Raw genomic sequence first — 17346 nt, 5'->3', positions numbered from 1 at the left:
CACATGCGCAGTAGGCCTAGGCGGAGGAGGCTTCGAAGCGCGGAATCGCAATTGAGCATGCGCAAACGGGGGCGCGCCGTACTAAGACCCCGAAGGCCGCTGCCTTTGGCGCGTGCGCAGTAAGAGCTCAGCCGGAGGATAAAGAAAACACACACAACCTTCCCAACCGAAAATCACGTGACTGAGAAGCCAGTCAAGATGGCGTCCTTGGAAGAAGAAGGGCAGTGGGAGGAGAGGTAAATTTCTAATTCACGCCCCGAGCGGTGACCCCCGTAAAATGCGACCCAGAGGGTGATTCTGTCTTTTGGCGGGAGGAGCTCGGAGATTTGCTTATTTATTATTTATATTAAGGATCTGTCTCCCCCTCTAAACTGTGACCTCGTTGTGCTCCGGGAATGAGTCAGTTTGTTGTTGTAGTATGCTTTCTCAGGCGCTGAGGACAGTGCTCTGCACACAGTAAGCGCTCTGTAAATACGATTGAATGGCAAGGTCGGGGCGCAAAGTCGAGCCGGGCTGGAGGGACTGCGTATTGTTTAACCTTTTTTTAAATGGTATTTGTTAAGCGCTTACTATGTGTGGCAAACGCTGTTCGAAGCGCTAGGATAGATACAAGATAATCAGTTTGTCCCAGGTGGGACTCACAGTCTTAATCCCTATTTTACAGAGGAGGCAACTGAGGCACAGAGAAGTGAAGCGACTTGCCCGAGGTCACACAGTAAATAATTGGCAGAGCCGGGATTAGAACCCATGACCTCTGACTCCCAAGCCCGTGCTCTTTCCACGAAGCCACGCTGCTTCTTAAGCGCTATGTGTCAAGGGCTGTACTAAGCGCTGGGGTGGATACGAGCCCCACTTTTCCTCATCTCCCACACCCTTCTGCATCACCCTGACTTGTTCCCTTTGCTCTCCCGCCGGCCCCCCGCCACCCCACAGCACTTATGTACATATCTGTAATTCTATTTATTTGTCTTTCCCCCCTGCTAGACTGTAAGCTCGTTGTGGACAGGGCATGCCACTGTTCTTTGTTGTGTTGTACTTTCCCAAGTGCTTAGTACAGTGCTCTGCACACATAAAGTGCTCAATAAATTCGATTGAATGAGTACAAGAAAATCGGGTTGGATGCAGGTTGGACACAGTCCCTGCCCCGCATAGGGCTCTGGATCAAAATAGAAGGGAGAACAGGTATTGAATCACCAATTTACAACTGGGGCAGCTGAGGCACAGAGAAGTGAAGCTACTGGCCCAAGGTCACCCAGCAGACCGGGGTTGGAGCCGGGATTAGAACCCAGGTCCTCTGGCTTCCAGGCCCGTGCTCTTTCCATTAGACCACACTGCTTTTCAACTTCCTCTTCTGTCCCCACCCCTCTGGCCGTCTACATGAAGGAGCAGAGAAGAGGATGCCGTGCTTTGGGTCACAGCTTCGCCAACACTCGCCTTGACAGGGAAGGCAGGGGTCAACTTTTATCACGGTTGTCAAGGTGCTCTGGAACTGAACTGGTATTAAGTTCCCAGAGGTGTTCCGACTCTCTCGGCTTTTGATATGCTTTCTGGAAAATGTACCTCTCCGAATCTAATAATGATCGACTGTAGGCTTCCTATAGGGTGAAAGTTCGTTGGGGATAGAGCAGGGCCTGGGAGTCATTAGGACCTGGGTTGTAATCCCGGCTCTGTCACTTGTCTGCTGCGTGAGCTTGGACACGTCACTTCACTTCTCTGGGCCTCAGTTACCTCATCTGCAGAATGGGGATTAAGACTGTGAGTCCCATGGGAAACATGGATTGTGTCCAACCTGATTCTCTCGTATCCACCCCAGCAAATACCATTTTTTTAAAAAGAGAATGTGTCAGCTAACTATTGTCCTCTCCCAAGTGCTTAGTATACTGCCCTGCACACAGCATGTGTTTAATAAATACTACTGATTATGGTATTTGTTAAGCATTTAACATGTGCCAAGCACTCTCTTAAGTGCTGGGGATGATACATTACAATCAGATCAGATACAGACGGTCTGATCTGTCTGATCTGACTGTAATATATCATTCCCAGCACTTAACACAGTGCTTGGCACATGGGGCTCCCAATCTAAAGAGGGGTGTGGTGCAGGTATTTAAGCCCTATTTTACAGATGAAGAAACTGAGGCCCAGAGAGGTTGTGGTCACACAGCAGACAGGTGGTGGAGCCGGAATTAAAATCCAGGTCTCCTGACCCCCAGCCCTATGCTCTGTCCATGTTGTTCATCCCTCTTTGTTTCAGTTGCGGGGGGGGGGAGGTTATGGTATTTGTTGAGTGCTTACTATATGCCAGGTACTGTACTAAGCACTGAGGGAGAGAGACAAGATTGGACACAGTCCATGTCCTACATGGGGGTTTACAGCCTTAGTTCCTTTTTTTACAGTAGATGAGGTAACTGAGGCCCAGAAAAGTGAAATGTCTTGCCCAGGGTCACACAGCAGACAAGGGGTAGAGCTGGAATTAGAACCACTTCTGACTCCAGGCCCATGCTCTATCCATTAGGCCACGTTGCCTCTCCCCTTGCAATATAAATATTCTTTTTGTATTCATTGTCAAAATGCTATTAACCCACTGTAGCCTCCAGGGGGAATATAGCCATGATGGTGCTGGGATCAGCTAGAAACGACCTAGGAAGCCGAGTTGAAGCCTTCACCATGAAGTGAGCCAAATTAGGAGTCTGCTTTGCAACATCCCCTCGGCCCCAGATGTGATCCGAAGCTGGCTCTAAGTAGTCGAACGTTAAGCCTCACAAATGTGATTGTCTTACAACATTGGTTAGCTGAAGATGCTACTGGCAAGTAACTTGTGAATTCCTAGATGTTTGCTGCCCCTGAACCTTCTTCTTTACATAAGCAAATTCTCCCAATACCTGCTATTCCTATGAAATTCCAAGCCTTTATTGCTGGTTCAGAATCAAAAGCTAATCCATTCATTTACTCTCTTTTTCAGAGAGAAGACTGAGAAGATGGGAAATAACAAGGATGGGAAACCATTAATGAAGAGAAGCGCTGCGTGTAACGATGGTTCTGTTGCAGAGAGATTAATTCCCGTAGACCATAAACCTGTTCCATGTGGATGGGAAAGAATTGTGAAACAAAGAATGTCTGGGAAAACTGCAGGAAAATATGATATTTATCTTATCAGGTAAATGGACATAAAAAATAAAAATGGTATATGGTCTGAGGGGTTTGACAAGGTAGGTGTTGAATAGTGAAAGAAGCTTTCTCCCGGTGAGTAAAAATAGAACTGACAATTTGCCCGGGTTCTGCTTCCTGCCCTGCTACCTATTTGCTACACAAAACAAAGCAAGTTATTTAAACACCCCATCTCAGTTTCCCCTCTGTTATGTAGCTTTCACAGTAAGTGTTGAATTGATCAAATGCTTGTAGACAGTAGGTAGAAAAAAAATCTGTAAAATAAAAGCTATGGCTGTTATTGTACACAAATGCCATAAAAATCTGAAGTATTTTGGACCAGCGGTTCCAGTAAACTAATTGGATATTTGTCATTTTATTCACTGCTCTTGATACATCATTTAAGCTCATCAGCAAGCTATGACCTTTGTTTGATTTTTCTAGTCCTCAAGGAGTGAAGCTCAGATCCAAACGTGCCCTTGTGAATTACCTTCGCAAAAGTGGAGAGACTTTTCTTAAGCTAGAAGATTTTGACTTTACTACCCCTTCCAAAAGTGACCCCAAGCCAAGACTCCAAGATGATAATGCAGAAGTTCTGGCAACCCAATTACAGAATGAGAGTAACGGTCCGAAGCCACACAGCCCGCAAAAAAGGCTAGACAAAGATGCATTTCTTCTGTCAAGTAACATTTCTAAATCGCAGAATACAAGTGAACTTTCTGACGGCTCTTCTGTCCAAATGCTGTGGAAGGAAGGCTCGAGCGATTGCCACGTTAGCGCTAAGAAGCGTGTTAGAAAGGCCAAAGGAAAAAGGATGGTTCCTAAAGGGGCTCAAATTAAGAAAGCTAAAGCAGGCTGTAGAAAAAATCATTCAGATTTCACTCAGAGCAGAAGCAAAGCATCATGTAATGTAAGCGAGGCTGAAGACATTCAAATTTCTGAAATCCACCTCAAGAAAACACAGTGCTATGCTGATCACACTAGAGTGAGTGACAAGAATGTAAACGATGCCAACAAAGAAGAAAGAGGGCTTGAAAGAGATGAATTATTGGCTCCAGGATCAGATCCAGAATTGCATCAAAGACAAGTAACTTCCGTCACCAAAAACAGTTCACATCCTGCAGAAGGTCCAGATTTCAACGAGAAGAATGGGGATGTTTCTGCAGACTGTGACCAGACTGTTACAGAAACTGAACCTGGTGAAGCAAAGGAGTATTTGCATACTGACATTTTCAAGTCTGTTACTGAAATTGGCATCCCCAGCTCACAGTATGAGAGAGATTTTACCGTTATGAAAAAAAGGAAAGGTAGATGTTTGTTAATTTTGGGGTGGATGGGGGGGGGGGGTGTGGAGGAAGACCTTACAAATTATTGCCAAATAATTGCTTCATGTCTGGGTATAGTTAGTGAATAGTTGGATAATTGAGGGCCAAGTTGCAAATTTACTAAAGCATTCACAAGTAATCCAGTGAATGTGATCTGTTTCCACTCAAGTACTTACTACTAATCTGTGGGCTCTAAATTGCTTTCCAAATGTTTTATCTGATGACACTGCTCTAAAATGATTGATGCTCTGAATACTTTTCACTTTGTAATTCTAGCTATCATGATTTGGAATGTGCTTCTGGTATGGAGACCAGAGTTTAGGAACACTTCTGTTTTGCTAACACCACAATGGAGTAATAATGATGATATTTGTTAAGTGTTTACTATGTGTCAAGCACTGTTCTAAGTGCTGGGGTAGATACAAGTTAATCAGGTTGGACCCAATCTCTGTCCCACATAGTGCTCCCAGTCTGAATCCCGTTTTACACATGAGGTAACTGAGGCCCAAAGAAGTGAAGTGATTTGCCCAAGGTCACACAGATAAGTGGCAGAGCCAGGGTTAGAACCCAGGTCCCTTTTACTCCCAGGTCCATGCTCTATCCACCAGGCCATGCTGCTTCCCTAGTAATGTATTTGCTAAGAACTTACTATGTGCCAGACACTGTACTAAGCACTGGGGTGGACACAAGCAAAACAGGTTGGACACGGTCTCCGTTTCATATGGAGCTCATAATCTCAATCCCCATTTTGCAGATGAGGTAACTGAGACCCAGAGAAGTGAAGTGACTCACCCAAGGTCACACAACAGCCAAGTGGCGGAGCCAGGATTAGAACCCATGACCTTCCGACTCCCAAGCCCGTGCCTTATCCACTATGCCAACATTTGATTATTCCTTTTGGGGAAGAACACTTCTTGGTGCTCTATTCATTATAATTACCCTTTAAAGGTGGGATCTATGTAATTTAAAATTTTTTTTTTAATTTCCATAGGGAGGCAGCCTGAATTTTTATGAAGTAAGAAAACCACTTGGGTTCCAGTCGTGGCTTCGCCTCAGACATGCTGGCATTTTAGGCATGTAATTTTTTTGAACCTTTAGTTTCTCTCTGCTTCAAAGGTTTACTGTGAGTCATATAATTACTGAATCTTGGCCACCAAAGTATAACATAAGAATAGTAAATCCAGCTATTAAGTACTTTGGGCTTCACCATGGAAACTCTGAGGAAAATGGCATATTATGGTGGGCAAACACAATTAGAAACACTTCCACAATTGGATGTGGGCGGGAAATCAGTGGAACTGAAGTGGTCATTAAGGTCACATTACGCTATCTCTGGAAGAGATCTGATTCTCAGTGCAAGGAAATAGGAGGGCCTAGATCCTAGGCAGTGCTCAGCGACCGTTCTGAAATAAGCCTCGAAGCAGAATTTGCCTATATCTCTTTAGTTCTTTTTCTCGTCTTGCTTTCCCTGGCTTGTTGGATTTTTTTTTTTTAATAAAACTCATTTTACTTTTCAGATGCCGCCGTCCCCCGACCACACATTGACAGAAGGAAAACCAGCCTCTATTTTTCCACCAAACACCCCAATGAAGGTATAGTATTCTCCATGGAAAATCCAGATTTTTAAAGCAGCCGAGGCTTGTAGTATTGATGAAGTGTCCTGTTTAGCTCTTAGCCCGCCACGACGAAAAGCATTCAGGAAGTGGACTCCTCCTCGTTCGCCGTATAATCTCGTTCAAGAAATTCTCTTTCACGATCCCTGGAAGTTACTCATTGCTACCATATTTCTCAATAGGACCTCAGGTAAGTAGGACTTTAAGTAGTGTGATCCTGCTGTAGCCTCTACTATAAATTAATATATTCAACAGACAATTACTCTTCCCCCGTTCAAAGCCTTATCGAAGACACATCTCCTCTGTGAGCCCATTATTGGGTGGGGATGGTCTTTATCTGTTGCCGAATTGTACATTCCAAGCGTTTAGTACAGTTCTCTGCACATAGTAAGCGCTCAATAAATACAATTGAATGAATGAATGAAAGATGGGAAACAGTCCATGTTCCACATTGGGCTCCAAGTCTTATTTCCCGTTTTGCAGATGTAGTAACTGAGGCATAGAGGAGTTAAGTATCTTGCCCAAAGTTACACAGCAGACAAGTGGCAGAGACAGGATTAGAAGTCACATCCTTCTATTTCTGTGCTCCCAAATCCCTGGGGCAGTGCTCTGTGTATAATTGGTGTTTATTAAGTAATGTTATTGACCTGCATATCGCTACAGAATTGACCGAGTGGAGCTGCTAGGTTATTGGTAACAAAACTAAGGCTATGAAATATTAATAGAACCTCAGCAATATTCCTTTCCTCTTTCTACAGTTGTCTATACTTCCTTGTAATCTCTCCTTTTGGGCCTTTTTCCATTCATTCAGTAGTATTTATTGAGCGCTTACTATGTGCAGAGCATTGTACGAAGCGCTTGGAATGTACAATTCGGCAACAGATAGAGACAATCCCTGCCCAATGACAGGCTCACAGTCTAAACGGGGGAGATAGACAGCAGAGCAAAACAGACAAAACAAAAATAAGACAACTTTATCACGACAAATAGAATCAAGGGGATATACACCTCATTAAGAAAATAAATAGGGTAATAAATAATATATACAAATGAGCACAGTGCTGAGGGGAGGGGAAGGAGGAGGGGCAGAGGGTGGAGGGGGAGGAGAGGGAAAAGGGGGGCTCAGTCTGGGAAGGCCTCTTGGAGGAGGTGTGCTCTCAGTAGGGCTTTGAAGGGGAAGAGAGTTAGTTTAGTGGACGTGAAGAGGGAGGGCATTCCAGGACAGCGGTAGGACGTGGGCCAGGGGCCGACGGAATAGGCGTGAATGGGGGACAGTGAGGAGGTGAGCAGCAGAGGAGCAGAGCGAACGGGGTGGGCAGTAGAAAGAGAGAAGGGAGGTGAGGTAGGAGGGGGCAAGGTGACGGAGAGCTTTGAAGCCAAGAGTGAGGAGTTTTTGTTTCGTGTGAAGGTTGATAGGCAACCCCTGGAGGTTTTTGAGGAGGGGAGTGACATGCCCAGAGCGTTTCTGTAGGAAGATGATCCGGGCAGCGGAATGAAGAATAGACTGGAGTGGGGAGAGACAGGAGGAAGGGAGATCAGAGAGAAGGCTGACACAGTAATCCAGTCGGGATATAATGAGAGCCTGTATCATCCCGATAGCCGTTTGGATGGAGAGGAAAGGGCAGATCTTGGCAATATTGTAAAGGTGAGACCGGCAGGTGTTGGTGACGGATTGGATGTGTGGGGTGAATGAGAGAGCCTAGTCAAGGACGACACCAAGGTTGCGGGCCTGTGAGACGGGAAGGGTGGTCCACAGTGACAGGGAAGTCAAGGAGAGGACAGGGTTTGGGAGGGAAGATAAGGAGCTCAGTTTTGGACATGTTGAGTTTTAGGTGGCGGGCAGACATCCAGGTGGAGACGTCCTGAAGGCAGGAGGAGATACGAGCCTGAAGGGAGGAGAGAACAGGGGAGGAGATGTCGATTTGGGTGTCATCTGCGTAGAGATGATAGTTGAAGCCGTGGGAGCAAATGAGTTCACCAAGGGAGTGAGTCTAGATGGAGAACAGAAGAGGGCCAAGAACTGACCCTCGAGGAACCCCAATAGTTAGTGGATAGGAGGGGGAGGAGGAGACTGAGAATGAACGGAGAACCAGGAGAGGACGGAGTCCGTGAAGCCAAGGGGAGATAAGGTGTGGAGGAGAAGGGGATGGTCGACGGTGTCCAAGGTAGCTGAGAGGTCGAGAAGGATTAGGATAGAGTAGGAGCCATTGGATTTGGCAAGAAGGAGGTCACGGGTGACCGTTGAGAGAGTAGTCTCAGTAGAGTGGAGGGGACGGAAGCCAGATTGGAGGGGGTTCAGAAGAGAGTTGGAGTTGAGGAATTCAAGGCAGCGCGTGTAGATGACTCAGTCTAGGAGTTTGGAAAGGAAGGGTAGGCGGGAGATAGGACATTCACTGGAAGGGGAAGTGGGGTCGAGAGAGGGTCTTTTTAGGACGGGGAGACATGGGTCTGTTTGAAGGCAGAGGGGAAGAAGCCATTGGAGAGTGAGTGGTTCAAGATAGAAGTTGAGGGGAGGAGGGAAGGGGCGATAGTTTTTATAAGGTGAGCGAGAATGGGGTCCGAAGCACAGGTGGAGGGGGTGGCCCTTGCGAGGAAGGAAGAGACCTCCGCTGAGGATACTGCAGGGAAGGATGGGAAAGTGGGGGAGAGGGTTGTGAGCCAGGGGGAAGAAGAAGAGGGAGGGGTGACTTCAGGGAGCTCAGACCTGATTGTGTTAATTCTGGTTTTTCATTTTGCTAACCAAGATGCTCCTTCTGATTGCCAAGTGAGCAATTATTTCAACAATTAATCAATTGGTGCTATTTATTGAGCGCTTAAGCGCTTGGGAGAGTATAAGAGTATTAGAGAAGCAGCGTGGCTCAGTGGAACGAGCATGGGCTTGGGAGTCAGAGGTCACGGGTTTGAATTCCGGCTCTGCCATCTGTCAGCTTTGTGACTGTGGGCAAGTCACTTAACTTCTCTGTGCCTCAGTTCCCTCATCTGTAAAATGGGGATGAAGACTGTGAGCCTCACGTGGGACAACCTGATTACCCTGTATCTACCCCAGCGCTTAGAACAGTGCTCTGCACATAGTAAGCACTTAACAAATAACATTATTATTATTATAACGCATTAGAGTTGGACACTTTCCCTGCCCACAAGGAGCTTATAGCCCAGAGTGGGAGGCAGACATTAATATAAATACATTACCATAACATTCAGAAGTGTTGTGGGGCTGAGGGTGGGGTGACTATCAAAAGCTTCAAGGATAGAGCCAAGTGCAACACAGAAGTGAAAGGGAGTAGGAGAAATGAGGACTTAGGGAAGGCCTCTTGGAGGAGTTGAGATTTGGCCGGGAGTGTGATCGTCTACTAGACACGAAGGGGGAGGGAGCTCCAGGCCAGAGGCAGGACGTGGGTGAGGGGTCGGCGGCGAGATAGGTGAGATCAAGGCACAGTGAGAAGGCTGGCATTCGAGGAGCAAAGCGTGCGGGCCGGGTTGTAGCAGGAGAGTAGCGAGGAGAGGTAGGAGGGGGCAAGGTGATGGAGTGCTTTAAAGCCGACGGTCAGGAGTTTCTATTTGACGTGGAGGTGGATCGGCAACCACTGGAGTTTTTCAAGGAGCAGGATGGAGGAGAGGCCACTGGATTTGGAAGAAGAAGGTCACTGATGACCTTGGGGCAGCTTCTGTGAATGAAGGGGTTGGAAACCAGATTGGAGCGGGTCAAGAAGAGAATTGAAGGAGAGAAAGTGGAGGCGTTGGGCGGAGACAGCTCGCTCAAGGAGTTTGGAGAGGAGTGGTAGGAGGGAGATGGGGTGATAACTGGAGGGAGCCGTGGATAAAAGCCATGGAGGCTTTTTTGAGGATAGGAGAGAAATGAGCAGAGGAGAAGAAGCCGTTGGAAAGTGAACGGTTGAAGATGGCGATCAGGGAGGGGAAAACAGGAGAGGGTGTTTTGATATGACTGAAGGGATGGGGTCAGAGGTGGAGGTGGTAGATTTTTGAGAAGAGGCAGGAGATCTCTTGATATACCCGTGGGAAAGATGGGAAAGTCAAGGAGGGCCGGACTGGAGAGGAGCAGGGCAGATTTGTGGGAGATCACGTTTGATGGTTGCAATTTTATTAATAAGGTTCATGGCCAGGTCATTAGGGGAAAGCAGTTGGGAGGGGCAGGGGGACAGGGAATTCAACTAAGTGCTAAGTACAATGTTTTGCACATAGGAAGCGTTCATTAAATACCATTAATTAAGCATCTGGAATGGCGGACCCAGGGGATGGGGATGGGAGTCAGTAAGGGTGGAGAAGTATCTTCCCTCCTTCAAAGTCTTATTGAAGGCACATCTCCTCCAAGAGGCCTTCCCTGACTAAGGGCCCCCCTCCCCCACTCCCTTCTGCTTTGCCCTGGCTTGCTTCCTTTATTCATCCCCCTTCCCAGCCCCACAGCACTTATGTACATATCTGTAACTTAGATTAATGTCTGTCTCCCACTCTAGACTGTAAGCTCATTGTGGGCAGGGCATATATCTGTTTATTGTCATATTCTACTCTCCCAAGAGCTTAGTACAGTGCTCTGCACACAATAAGCACTCGATCAATACGAATGACTATAATACAACAGAGTTGGTAGACACGTTCCCTGCCCATGATGAGCTAAGCTAAGTCTAGTTAGAGGAAGTTGGAATCCAGCTGAAGCAAAACCTACTTCTAAAGCTAAACTTAGGTAAGGAAGTTATCCAAGGGGACAGGTAAGGTGAGAAATAGAAACTGATATACCATTTCTTTTTTTCTTTTTTTTTTTCTGGCTAGGCAAGATGGCGATACCCGTGCTCTGGGAGTTTTTGGAGAAATACCCTTCGGCTGAAGTAGCCAGAACTGCCGATTGGAAAGAAGTGTCAGAACTCCTTAAACCTCTTGGCCTCTATGACCTCAGAGCCAAGACCATTGTCAAATTTTCAGGTACTTTCCCTTATATGTGCCGAGATATATGTGTAACATATCTCTAGCCTATTATTTTGAACTTGCCAAAGTTCAGGGAGCATGTTTGAACCAGGCATAGGATACCTCCAATACACCCCAAATATCCAGTTGCTATAAATCCCCTTCTTTTATCCCTTCTCCCATCCCCCTGCCTTGATTCCCTGGGCCCGATGACTACAGCGCCTCAGGAGAGAGGGAGGACATTAACCTTTAAAAGATCTCAGTTGAAACCCACCGGCGTAATTAAAGCAGTTTTCTCATCAGCTCAATTGCCACCAATCCACTTTCCAGCCAGAGGTCCTCCACACACTGCAGGTAACAGGCAGTTCTCCGTTTGAATCAAGCAGGCCTAAGCAGGTCCTTTCCCTTGGGAGGTGCAAGAGCCTCCCATCAGTCGGGGAGGAAGTGTTTAAAAAGCAGTTGACTTGGTCCAGGAGTGGCAGGCCTCACAAAAGACTTGCCGCCTAAACACCTCCAAGCTTCAGTCCCCTTAGGGGAGCCCACCCTGAGGTAGGGAAACACTAACTGTTTCATCCCGCCCCATACAACGTCATCACAGTGTACGGCATGTGACGTGTAGCGTCCCTTGCGTTGACAGAAGAATGATAATCGTGTTCTCGGACCACTTCCTATGCGCTAAATTCTGGGGAAGATGGAAGATACCCTGACCAGACACAGTCTCCGTCCAAATGGGGCTCACAGGAGGGTGAACAGGTATCGAATCTCCCTGTTACAGGTGAGGAAAGTGGGCCAAAGAGAAGTCAAGTGACTTGCCCACGGTCACACAGCCGAAAAGGGGCAGAGTGGAGATTAAAACCCAGGTCCTCCGACTCCCAGACTTATGCTCATTCCACTAGGCCACGCTGCTTCTCATTCAAACCCCCCAAAACCTAGTGTTACTGCGTGAGGCAATGGGATGGGCAGGGCAAGGGAGGGGCCCCCACCCAAACCTTTATTAAGCAAGTACTTGAGAAGCCAGCTCCTGCTCGAACATACAACTGCTTCGGTCCAATGAAGCAGGCAGCCCAAGACTCTTAGGGCTGATATTCTGTGAATCGATGAAAAGTACGTACTAGATGCCAAAACACTGTGCCAAGCACTGGGTTTTATGATACTTAGAGCAGTAGGGCCTAGTAGAAAGAGCACGGTCTTGGGAGTAAGAGGACCTGGGCTCTGATCCTGGCACCGCTACTTGCCTGCAGTGTGACATCGGGCAAACTACTTATCATCTTTATGCCTCAGTAAAATGGGATTTCCTCATCTGTAAAATGGGATTCAATACCAGTTCTCCCTCTTACTTCGATTGTGATCCCTATGGGGGACAGAGACTGCGTCCAACCTGATTTTCTTGTATCTACCCCAGCGCTTAATAAGCACTGAGAAGCTTGAGAAGCAGCGTGGCGCAGTGGAAAGAGCACAGGCTTTGGAGTCAGGGCTCATGAGTTCGAATCCCAGCTCTGCTATTTGTCAGCTGTGTGACTGTGGGCAAGTCACTTAACTTCTCTGTGCCTCAGTTCCCTCATCTGTAAAATGGGGATTAAGACTGTGAGCCCCACGTGGGACAACCTGATTCCCCTGTGTTTACCCCAGCGCTTAGAACAGTGCTCTGCACATAGTAAGCATTTAACAAATACCAACATTTAATAATGCTAGGCCCATAGTAAGCACTTAAGCACTACAATTATTTGTGTACCACGTTCTGTCCCAAGCTGTAGGGTAGATATAAGATTATCAAATGGGTTACTCTAAAACAACCGGGTCTTCCAGTTACCCAGTCCCATGATTTTTCCATTAAGCTATGTTGCCTTTTAAAAATGACTGAAACCCCCAGGAACTTGTTCCCTTAAAGACAGTAGCTGTCCTATATTGTTGCCAGCTAGGGGTCGGGAGTGAAAAATATGAATATTCACAACTTCCAAGTGACTGTCTGACTTCAGGGAGTTTGCTGAGTAGACAGACTGAGCCTAGGGTCCTTGGAATATGATGACATCACAGTGGGCTGAGCCAGCATCAGATGAGGAAGAAAACAGTGGGCTGAAAGTAGGGAAAACCTTAAAAAAAAGCCAGCAGACAGGAAGTCCGGGCCTTTGTGAAGAATGGGAAAGTGACATAAAGCATGTGGCTGATGAATGAGGGCCAGTTGAATCAATGAACACCAAGTACCTTTTGGACCCAGTTAAGAACACTGATCCGGAACTCAGGGAGTAGTAGGTGGCAAAGGAAAGAATTATGTCTTGTGGCTGGATTTTATTTTATGCTCTTTTGAACCAGTAATGGTGCAACCCGATTGTCTGATGTAAGCATATTAAATACTGATTGCTGTTTATGATTTGATTTACTACTGGAAACTAACTGTAACTTTATTAAAATGCTTTTCCGTCTTCTCAAATGGAAAAGCCCACTTCTCTCGTATTCTGAGTATCCACATCCTTGTTGGGACCACATTACCAAGGGAAAGGCCAAAATCCTCTCAGAGACTGGTTTCTTCCCAGCCATGGGGCCGGGCTACACGGGGAAACCTGACTGATTCAAGTGCCATCATGGGATGGGAGCAGTGATTCGCCCAAGGAATCTCAGAATGTCCTCACCGGAGAAACTCTCCCTGAAGGAGCGTGACAGGCTAAGCATAAGTCAGTCAGTTGTATTTATTGAGTGCTTATTGTGTGCAGAGCATATTGTACTAAAAACTGGGGAGAGTATAGTATAACAGACACATTCCCTGCCCACAGTGAGTTTACAGTCTAAGCACTCTGGTAGAGAAGCAGCGTGGCTTAGTGGAAAGAACACGGGCTTGGGGGTCAGAGGACGTGGGTTCTAATCCCTGCTCCGCCACTTGTCTGATATGTGACCTTGGGTAAGCCACTTCACTTCTCTGTCCCTCAGTTACCTCATCTTTAAAATGGGGATAGACTGTGAGCCCCACGTGGGACAACCTGATTACCTTGGGTGTTTTTGGTTTTTTTTAAGGTAAGAAGAGCTATCTTCACACCCCTCTCTCCTTCCACAGGCCTACATGGCAGCAGCTCTTTGGCGTCCTACTGACATGGTGGCACAAGGTCCCCAGGACCTAAGGTCTGGGGGAACGGCCCCTTTGGAGCCTTCTCTAGAGACATTCATTCAGTCGTATTTATTGAGCGCTTACTGTGTGTAAAGCACTGTACTAAGTGCTTGAGACATCCCTGCCTTCAAAAAATGAGGGCGGAAAGAGAGAGTTTTCCCATCCGTGGCTTCCGAGAGTGCCCCCTTAGGAGCCTCAGATGAGTGACTTGGGATCAATATTAGATAGTGTTTTCTGGTCTTTTCCACTTCTGCACTAATATGTTGGGGTTTGGGGGTACCGTGTTCTCTAGATGAATACCTGACAAAGCAGTGGAAGTACCCAATTGAACTGCACGGGATTGGAAAGTATGGCAACGATTCCTATCGAATTTTTTGTATCAATGAATGGAAACAGGTGAGGAGGCACCCTCAGGAAAACTGGGTCTTCGGAGCCAAAGGAAGCCATAGGTTGGGCCGTGGGCTTAAAATGGACAGTAGCCAGGTAATCTCTGGAGTCTAGAAATTCTTACCTGCCGAATTCAATCCCTCAGCTCAGTCGTAAATGTGAATGCCATTTTGAGCTGGTGGTTAGCTTCTAGGCTCAAGTCACGTTCACTTCAGTCGGTGAACGATTCTCCCTTCATTACTAACAGCCGTATATGGGGAGAGAGAGCAGAAGGGAGCCTTTAATTATGAGTATTAAAAGACGGAACAAGTACCAGCATTGAAAATATAAAATCCTTACCTTGTAAAATGTGGTATGTACTGAGCACTTACCGTGTGGAGAGCACTCTGCTGAGCGTTTGGGAGAGTACAGCAGTAGAGGAGGTAATTAGGATCCCTACCTCTCAAGGAGCTTTCAATCTAGTGGAAAAGACAGTAAAATAAAGTACAGGAAGAGGAAGCAATGGGAGTCTAAAGAGATGTACCTAAGTACCATGGGGGTGGAGGTAAATACACATTTGAATAAAAGGAAATTTCCACTTTATTACTCATCTTAATTTGTTTTTTTCCACTACAACCTAAATAATGTTTTTAAAAAGTTTTACTATTAATTTAGGAAATTGGTTCCTGCCTTGTTTGTGAAAGCGTTCTCAATAGCGGATATTCTCCCAATGCTTTTCCTTTCAGGTCCATCCTGAAGATCACAAGTTGAATAAATACCATGACTGGCTCTGGGAAAATCATGAAAAACTGAATCTTAGTTGAAAATATTAATAATCCAGATTTACTCTTCAATGCTTGGCACCTCCTTTTAGAGAAACAGTTTATTAAATTGCTCCTGCTACTTTCTTCCTTTCCACAAATCTTTTTTAAAAAGTAAGTGGATGGAATTCCAGAATTGCTGCATGTTCGAGACATTTTCATATATATGTGCTGTGTGTGTAGTCGTTCTAACTCGGGCCAGAAAGGTTTTTATTTTTTTAAAAATAAATCATAACTGTTTTGGTTTGGTTTTTTATTGATAAAGGCAAACACTAAGCAGTTTTTTTGTAAATGAAAGGTGAGTACCAGAGCACTTCTTGTTAATAGCTGTCCAGTTTCAAAGACACAAACACACAGTGGGATTGCTTCCATATGTGTGAGTATTAATGAGGAATAAGCTATTGCAGACTGGGCCCATGAAAATACGGCGGGGAACCACCTCTTGCCCCTTGCCATTTGACGTGAGCATTGCATCCCTGAGTAGAGAAGCCACGAGGCCTAGTGGAAAGAGCACGGACCTGGGAGTCAGAAGACCTGCGTTCTAATCCCGACTCCACCACTTGCCTGCTATGTGACCATGGGCAAGTCACTTAACTTCCCTGTGCCTTGGTTTCCCCATCTGTAAAATGGGGATCCAATACCTGTTCTCCCTCCTACTTAGAATGTGAGCCCCAAGTGGGACAGGGATTATATCCGACCCTGATTAATTTGGATTCAGCACAGTTTTTGGCACATAAGTGCTTGGCAAATACCACAGCTAATTATTAGGGCTGTTCAACAAGGGGACTGTCAGATAGCACTGTTGTCTCCTATGTAATACCAAAATGTTTCATAAGATTTCTTTTTTTTTTTTGGCTAGCTTGTATTTACTCCAGGGCTTCAGAGAGTGCTTGGTCACATAGTAAGCACTTAACACATACCATAAAAAAAAAAAAATGCCCGAACAGTCTACCTCCAAGGGCATAGATGACACAGAAGGGAGAGGGTGTCGGGAGAAAGAGGACTGCCAATAACAGCTGCAGTCTGTGATTATGGAAAAACATAATAATAATAATGTTGGTATTTGTTAAGCGCTTACTATGTGCCGAGCACTGTTTTAAGCGCTGGGGGAGATACAGGGTAATCAGGTCGTCCCACGTGAGGCTCACAGTTAATCCCCATTTTACAGATGAGGTAACTGAGGCACAGAGAAGTTAAGTGACTTGCCCACAGTCACACAGCTGACAAATGGCAGAGCCGGGAGTCGAACCCATGACCTCTGACTCCGAAGCCCAGGCTCTTTCCACTAAGCCACGCTGCTTCCCTACATGTCACTGAAACATGTCACTGAAGCTTCAGCAGCAACAGACCCTGTTGTACCCTCACCCATTTCAAGTCTTTTTTTTTTAATGGTATTTGTTAAGCGCCTACTATGTGCCAGGCTCCACACTAGGCACTGGAGTAGGTACAAGATAACCACATTGGACAGTCCCACATGGGGCTCACAGTCTTAATTCCCATGTTAAGGATGAAGTAACTGAGGCACAGAGAAGTCAAGTGAATATCCCAAGGTCACGTGACAAACGTGGCAAAACAGATTAGAACCCAGGTCCCCGGAGTCCCAAGCCCTGGCTCTTTCCACTAGGCCATGCTGTTTCCCTAGTCATTGAATAGGGGGCGTAAATTGGCTTTAGTAAAGTTGGAGGGGGGTCTTTTCTGTTTTTTTGAAATAAACTGGAAGAACAAGAAATGAAACAAAAAAAAAAAATCCATCATATTTGGAGACAAAGTCACTGATGGTGAAGTACATACAGGTGGATGAAAAAAAGGCTGGTAAGGGGGTATCTGTGTTCAATAGAAGTTGCACTTGAGTTGGTTTTCCAGTAGTGGTAATGGGTTTCCGTGCGCTGTTCACACACGCTCCTGGTCTCTCTGTGCCCTGTAAGGTGACTGGGATGAGGGTGAATTTGCCCCCTTCTTATCGACTGGCATTACCGGGCCCTCATCCTCCTCTCTTTCTGATCGCTCATTCTCAGTCTGTTTTGTGGGCTCCTCTTCTGCCTCCCATCCGCTAAGTGGGG

General features: G+C 46.2%; 1 protein-coding gene across 2 annotated transcripts; it reads left to right on the top strand.

Annotated features, from left to right (window-relative positions):
* Positions 1–74: 74 nt before the first annotated feature.
* Positions 75–15527, top strand: MBD4 (methyl-CpG binding domain 4, DNA glycosylase). 2 transcript variants are annotated; one of them, XM_029050395.2, is made up of 8 exons: positions 75–236; positions 2963–3157; positions 3592–4454; positions 5990–6064; positions 6141–6275; positions 10871–11020; positions 14392–14495; positions 15212–15527. In XM_029050395.2, exons 1-8 carry the CDS (start codon positions 199–201, stop codon positions 15287–15289), a joined length of 1638 nt encoding a protein of 545 aa, XP_028906228.1. In that variant the 5' UTR covers positions 75–198; the 3' UTR covers positions 15290–15527. The 2 variants fall into 2 exon arrangements, with proteins under 2 accessions (XP_028906228.1, XP_028906230.1); XM_029050397.2 differs by lacking the exon at positions 14392–14495 and having other exon boundaries at positions 15212–15301.
* The last annotated feature ends 1819 nt before the right edge of the window (positions 15528–17346 follow it).

The sequence above is a fragment of the Ornithorhynchus anatinus genome, chromosome X1 (genome assembly GCF_004115215.2).
Source record: "Ornithorhynchus anatinus isolate Pmale09 chromosome X1, mOrnAna1.pri.v4, whole genome shotgun sequence".
NCBI classification, from domain to species: Eukaryota; Metazoa; Chordata; class Mammalia; order Monotremata; family Ornithorhynchidae; genus Ornithorhynchus; species Ornithorhynchus anatinus.
The sequence above is the reverse complement of the archived record's forward strand: the minus strand, read 5'-3'. Positions and strand labels throughout refer to the sequence as shown.

Bases quoted from the DNA above. Each gene is read 5' to 3' on its own strand.
- MBD4 (XM_029050395.2), top strand. From the start codon at position 199: ATGGCGTCCTTGGAAGAAGAAGGGCAGTGGGAGGAGAG. The intron at 3,158-3,591 runs GTAAATGGACAT...TGATTTTTCTAG, and splicing joins TATGATATTTATCTTATCAG to TCCTCAAGGAGTGAAGCTCA. The intron at 6,276-10,870 runs GTAAGTAGGACT...TTTTCTGGCTAG, and splicing joins ATTTCTCAATAGGACCTCAG to GCAAGATGGCGATACCCGTG.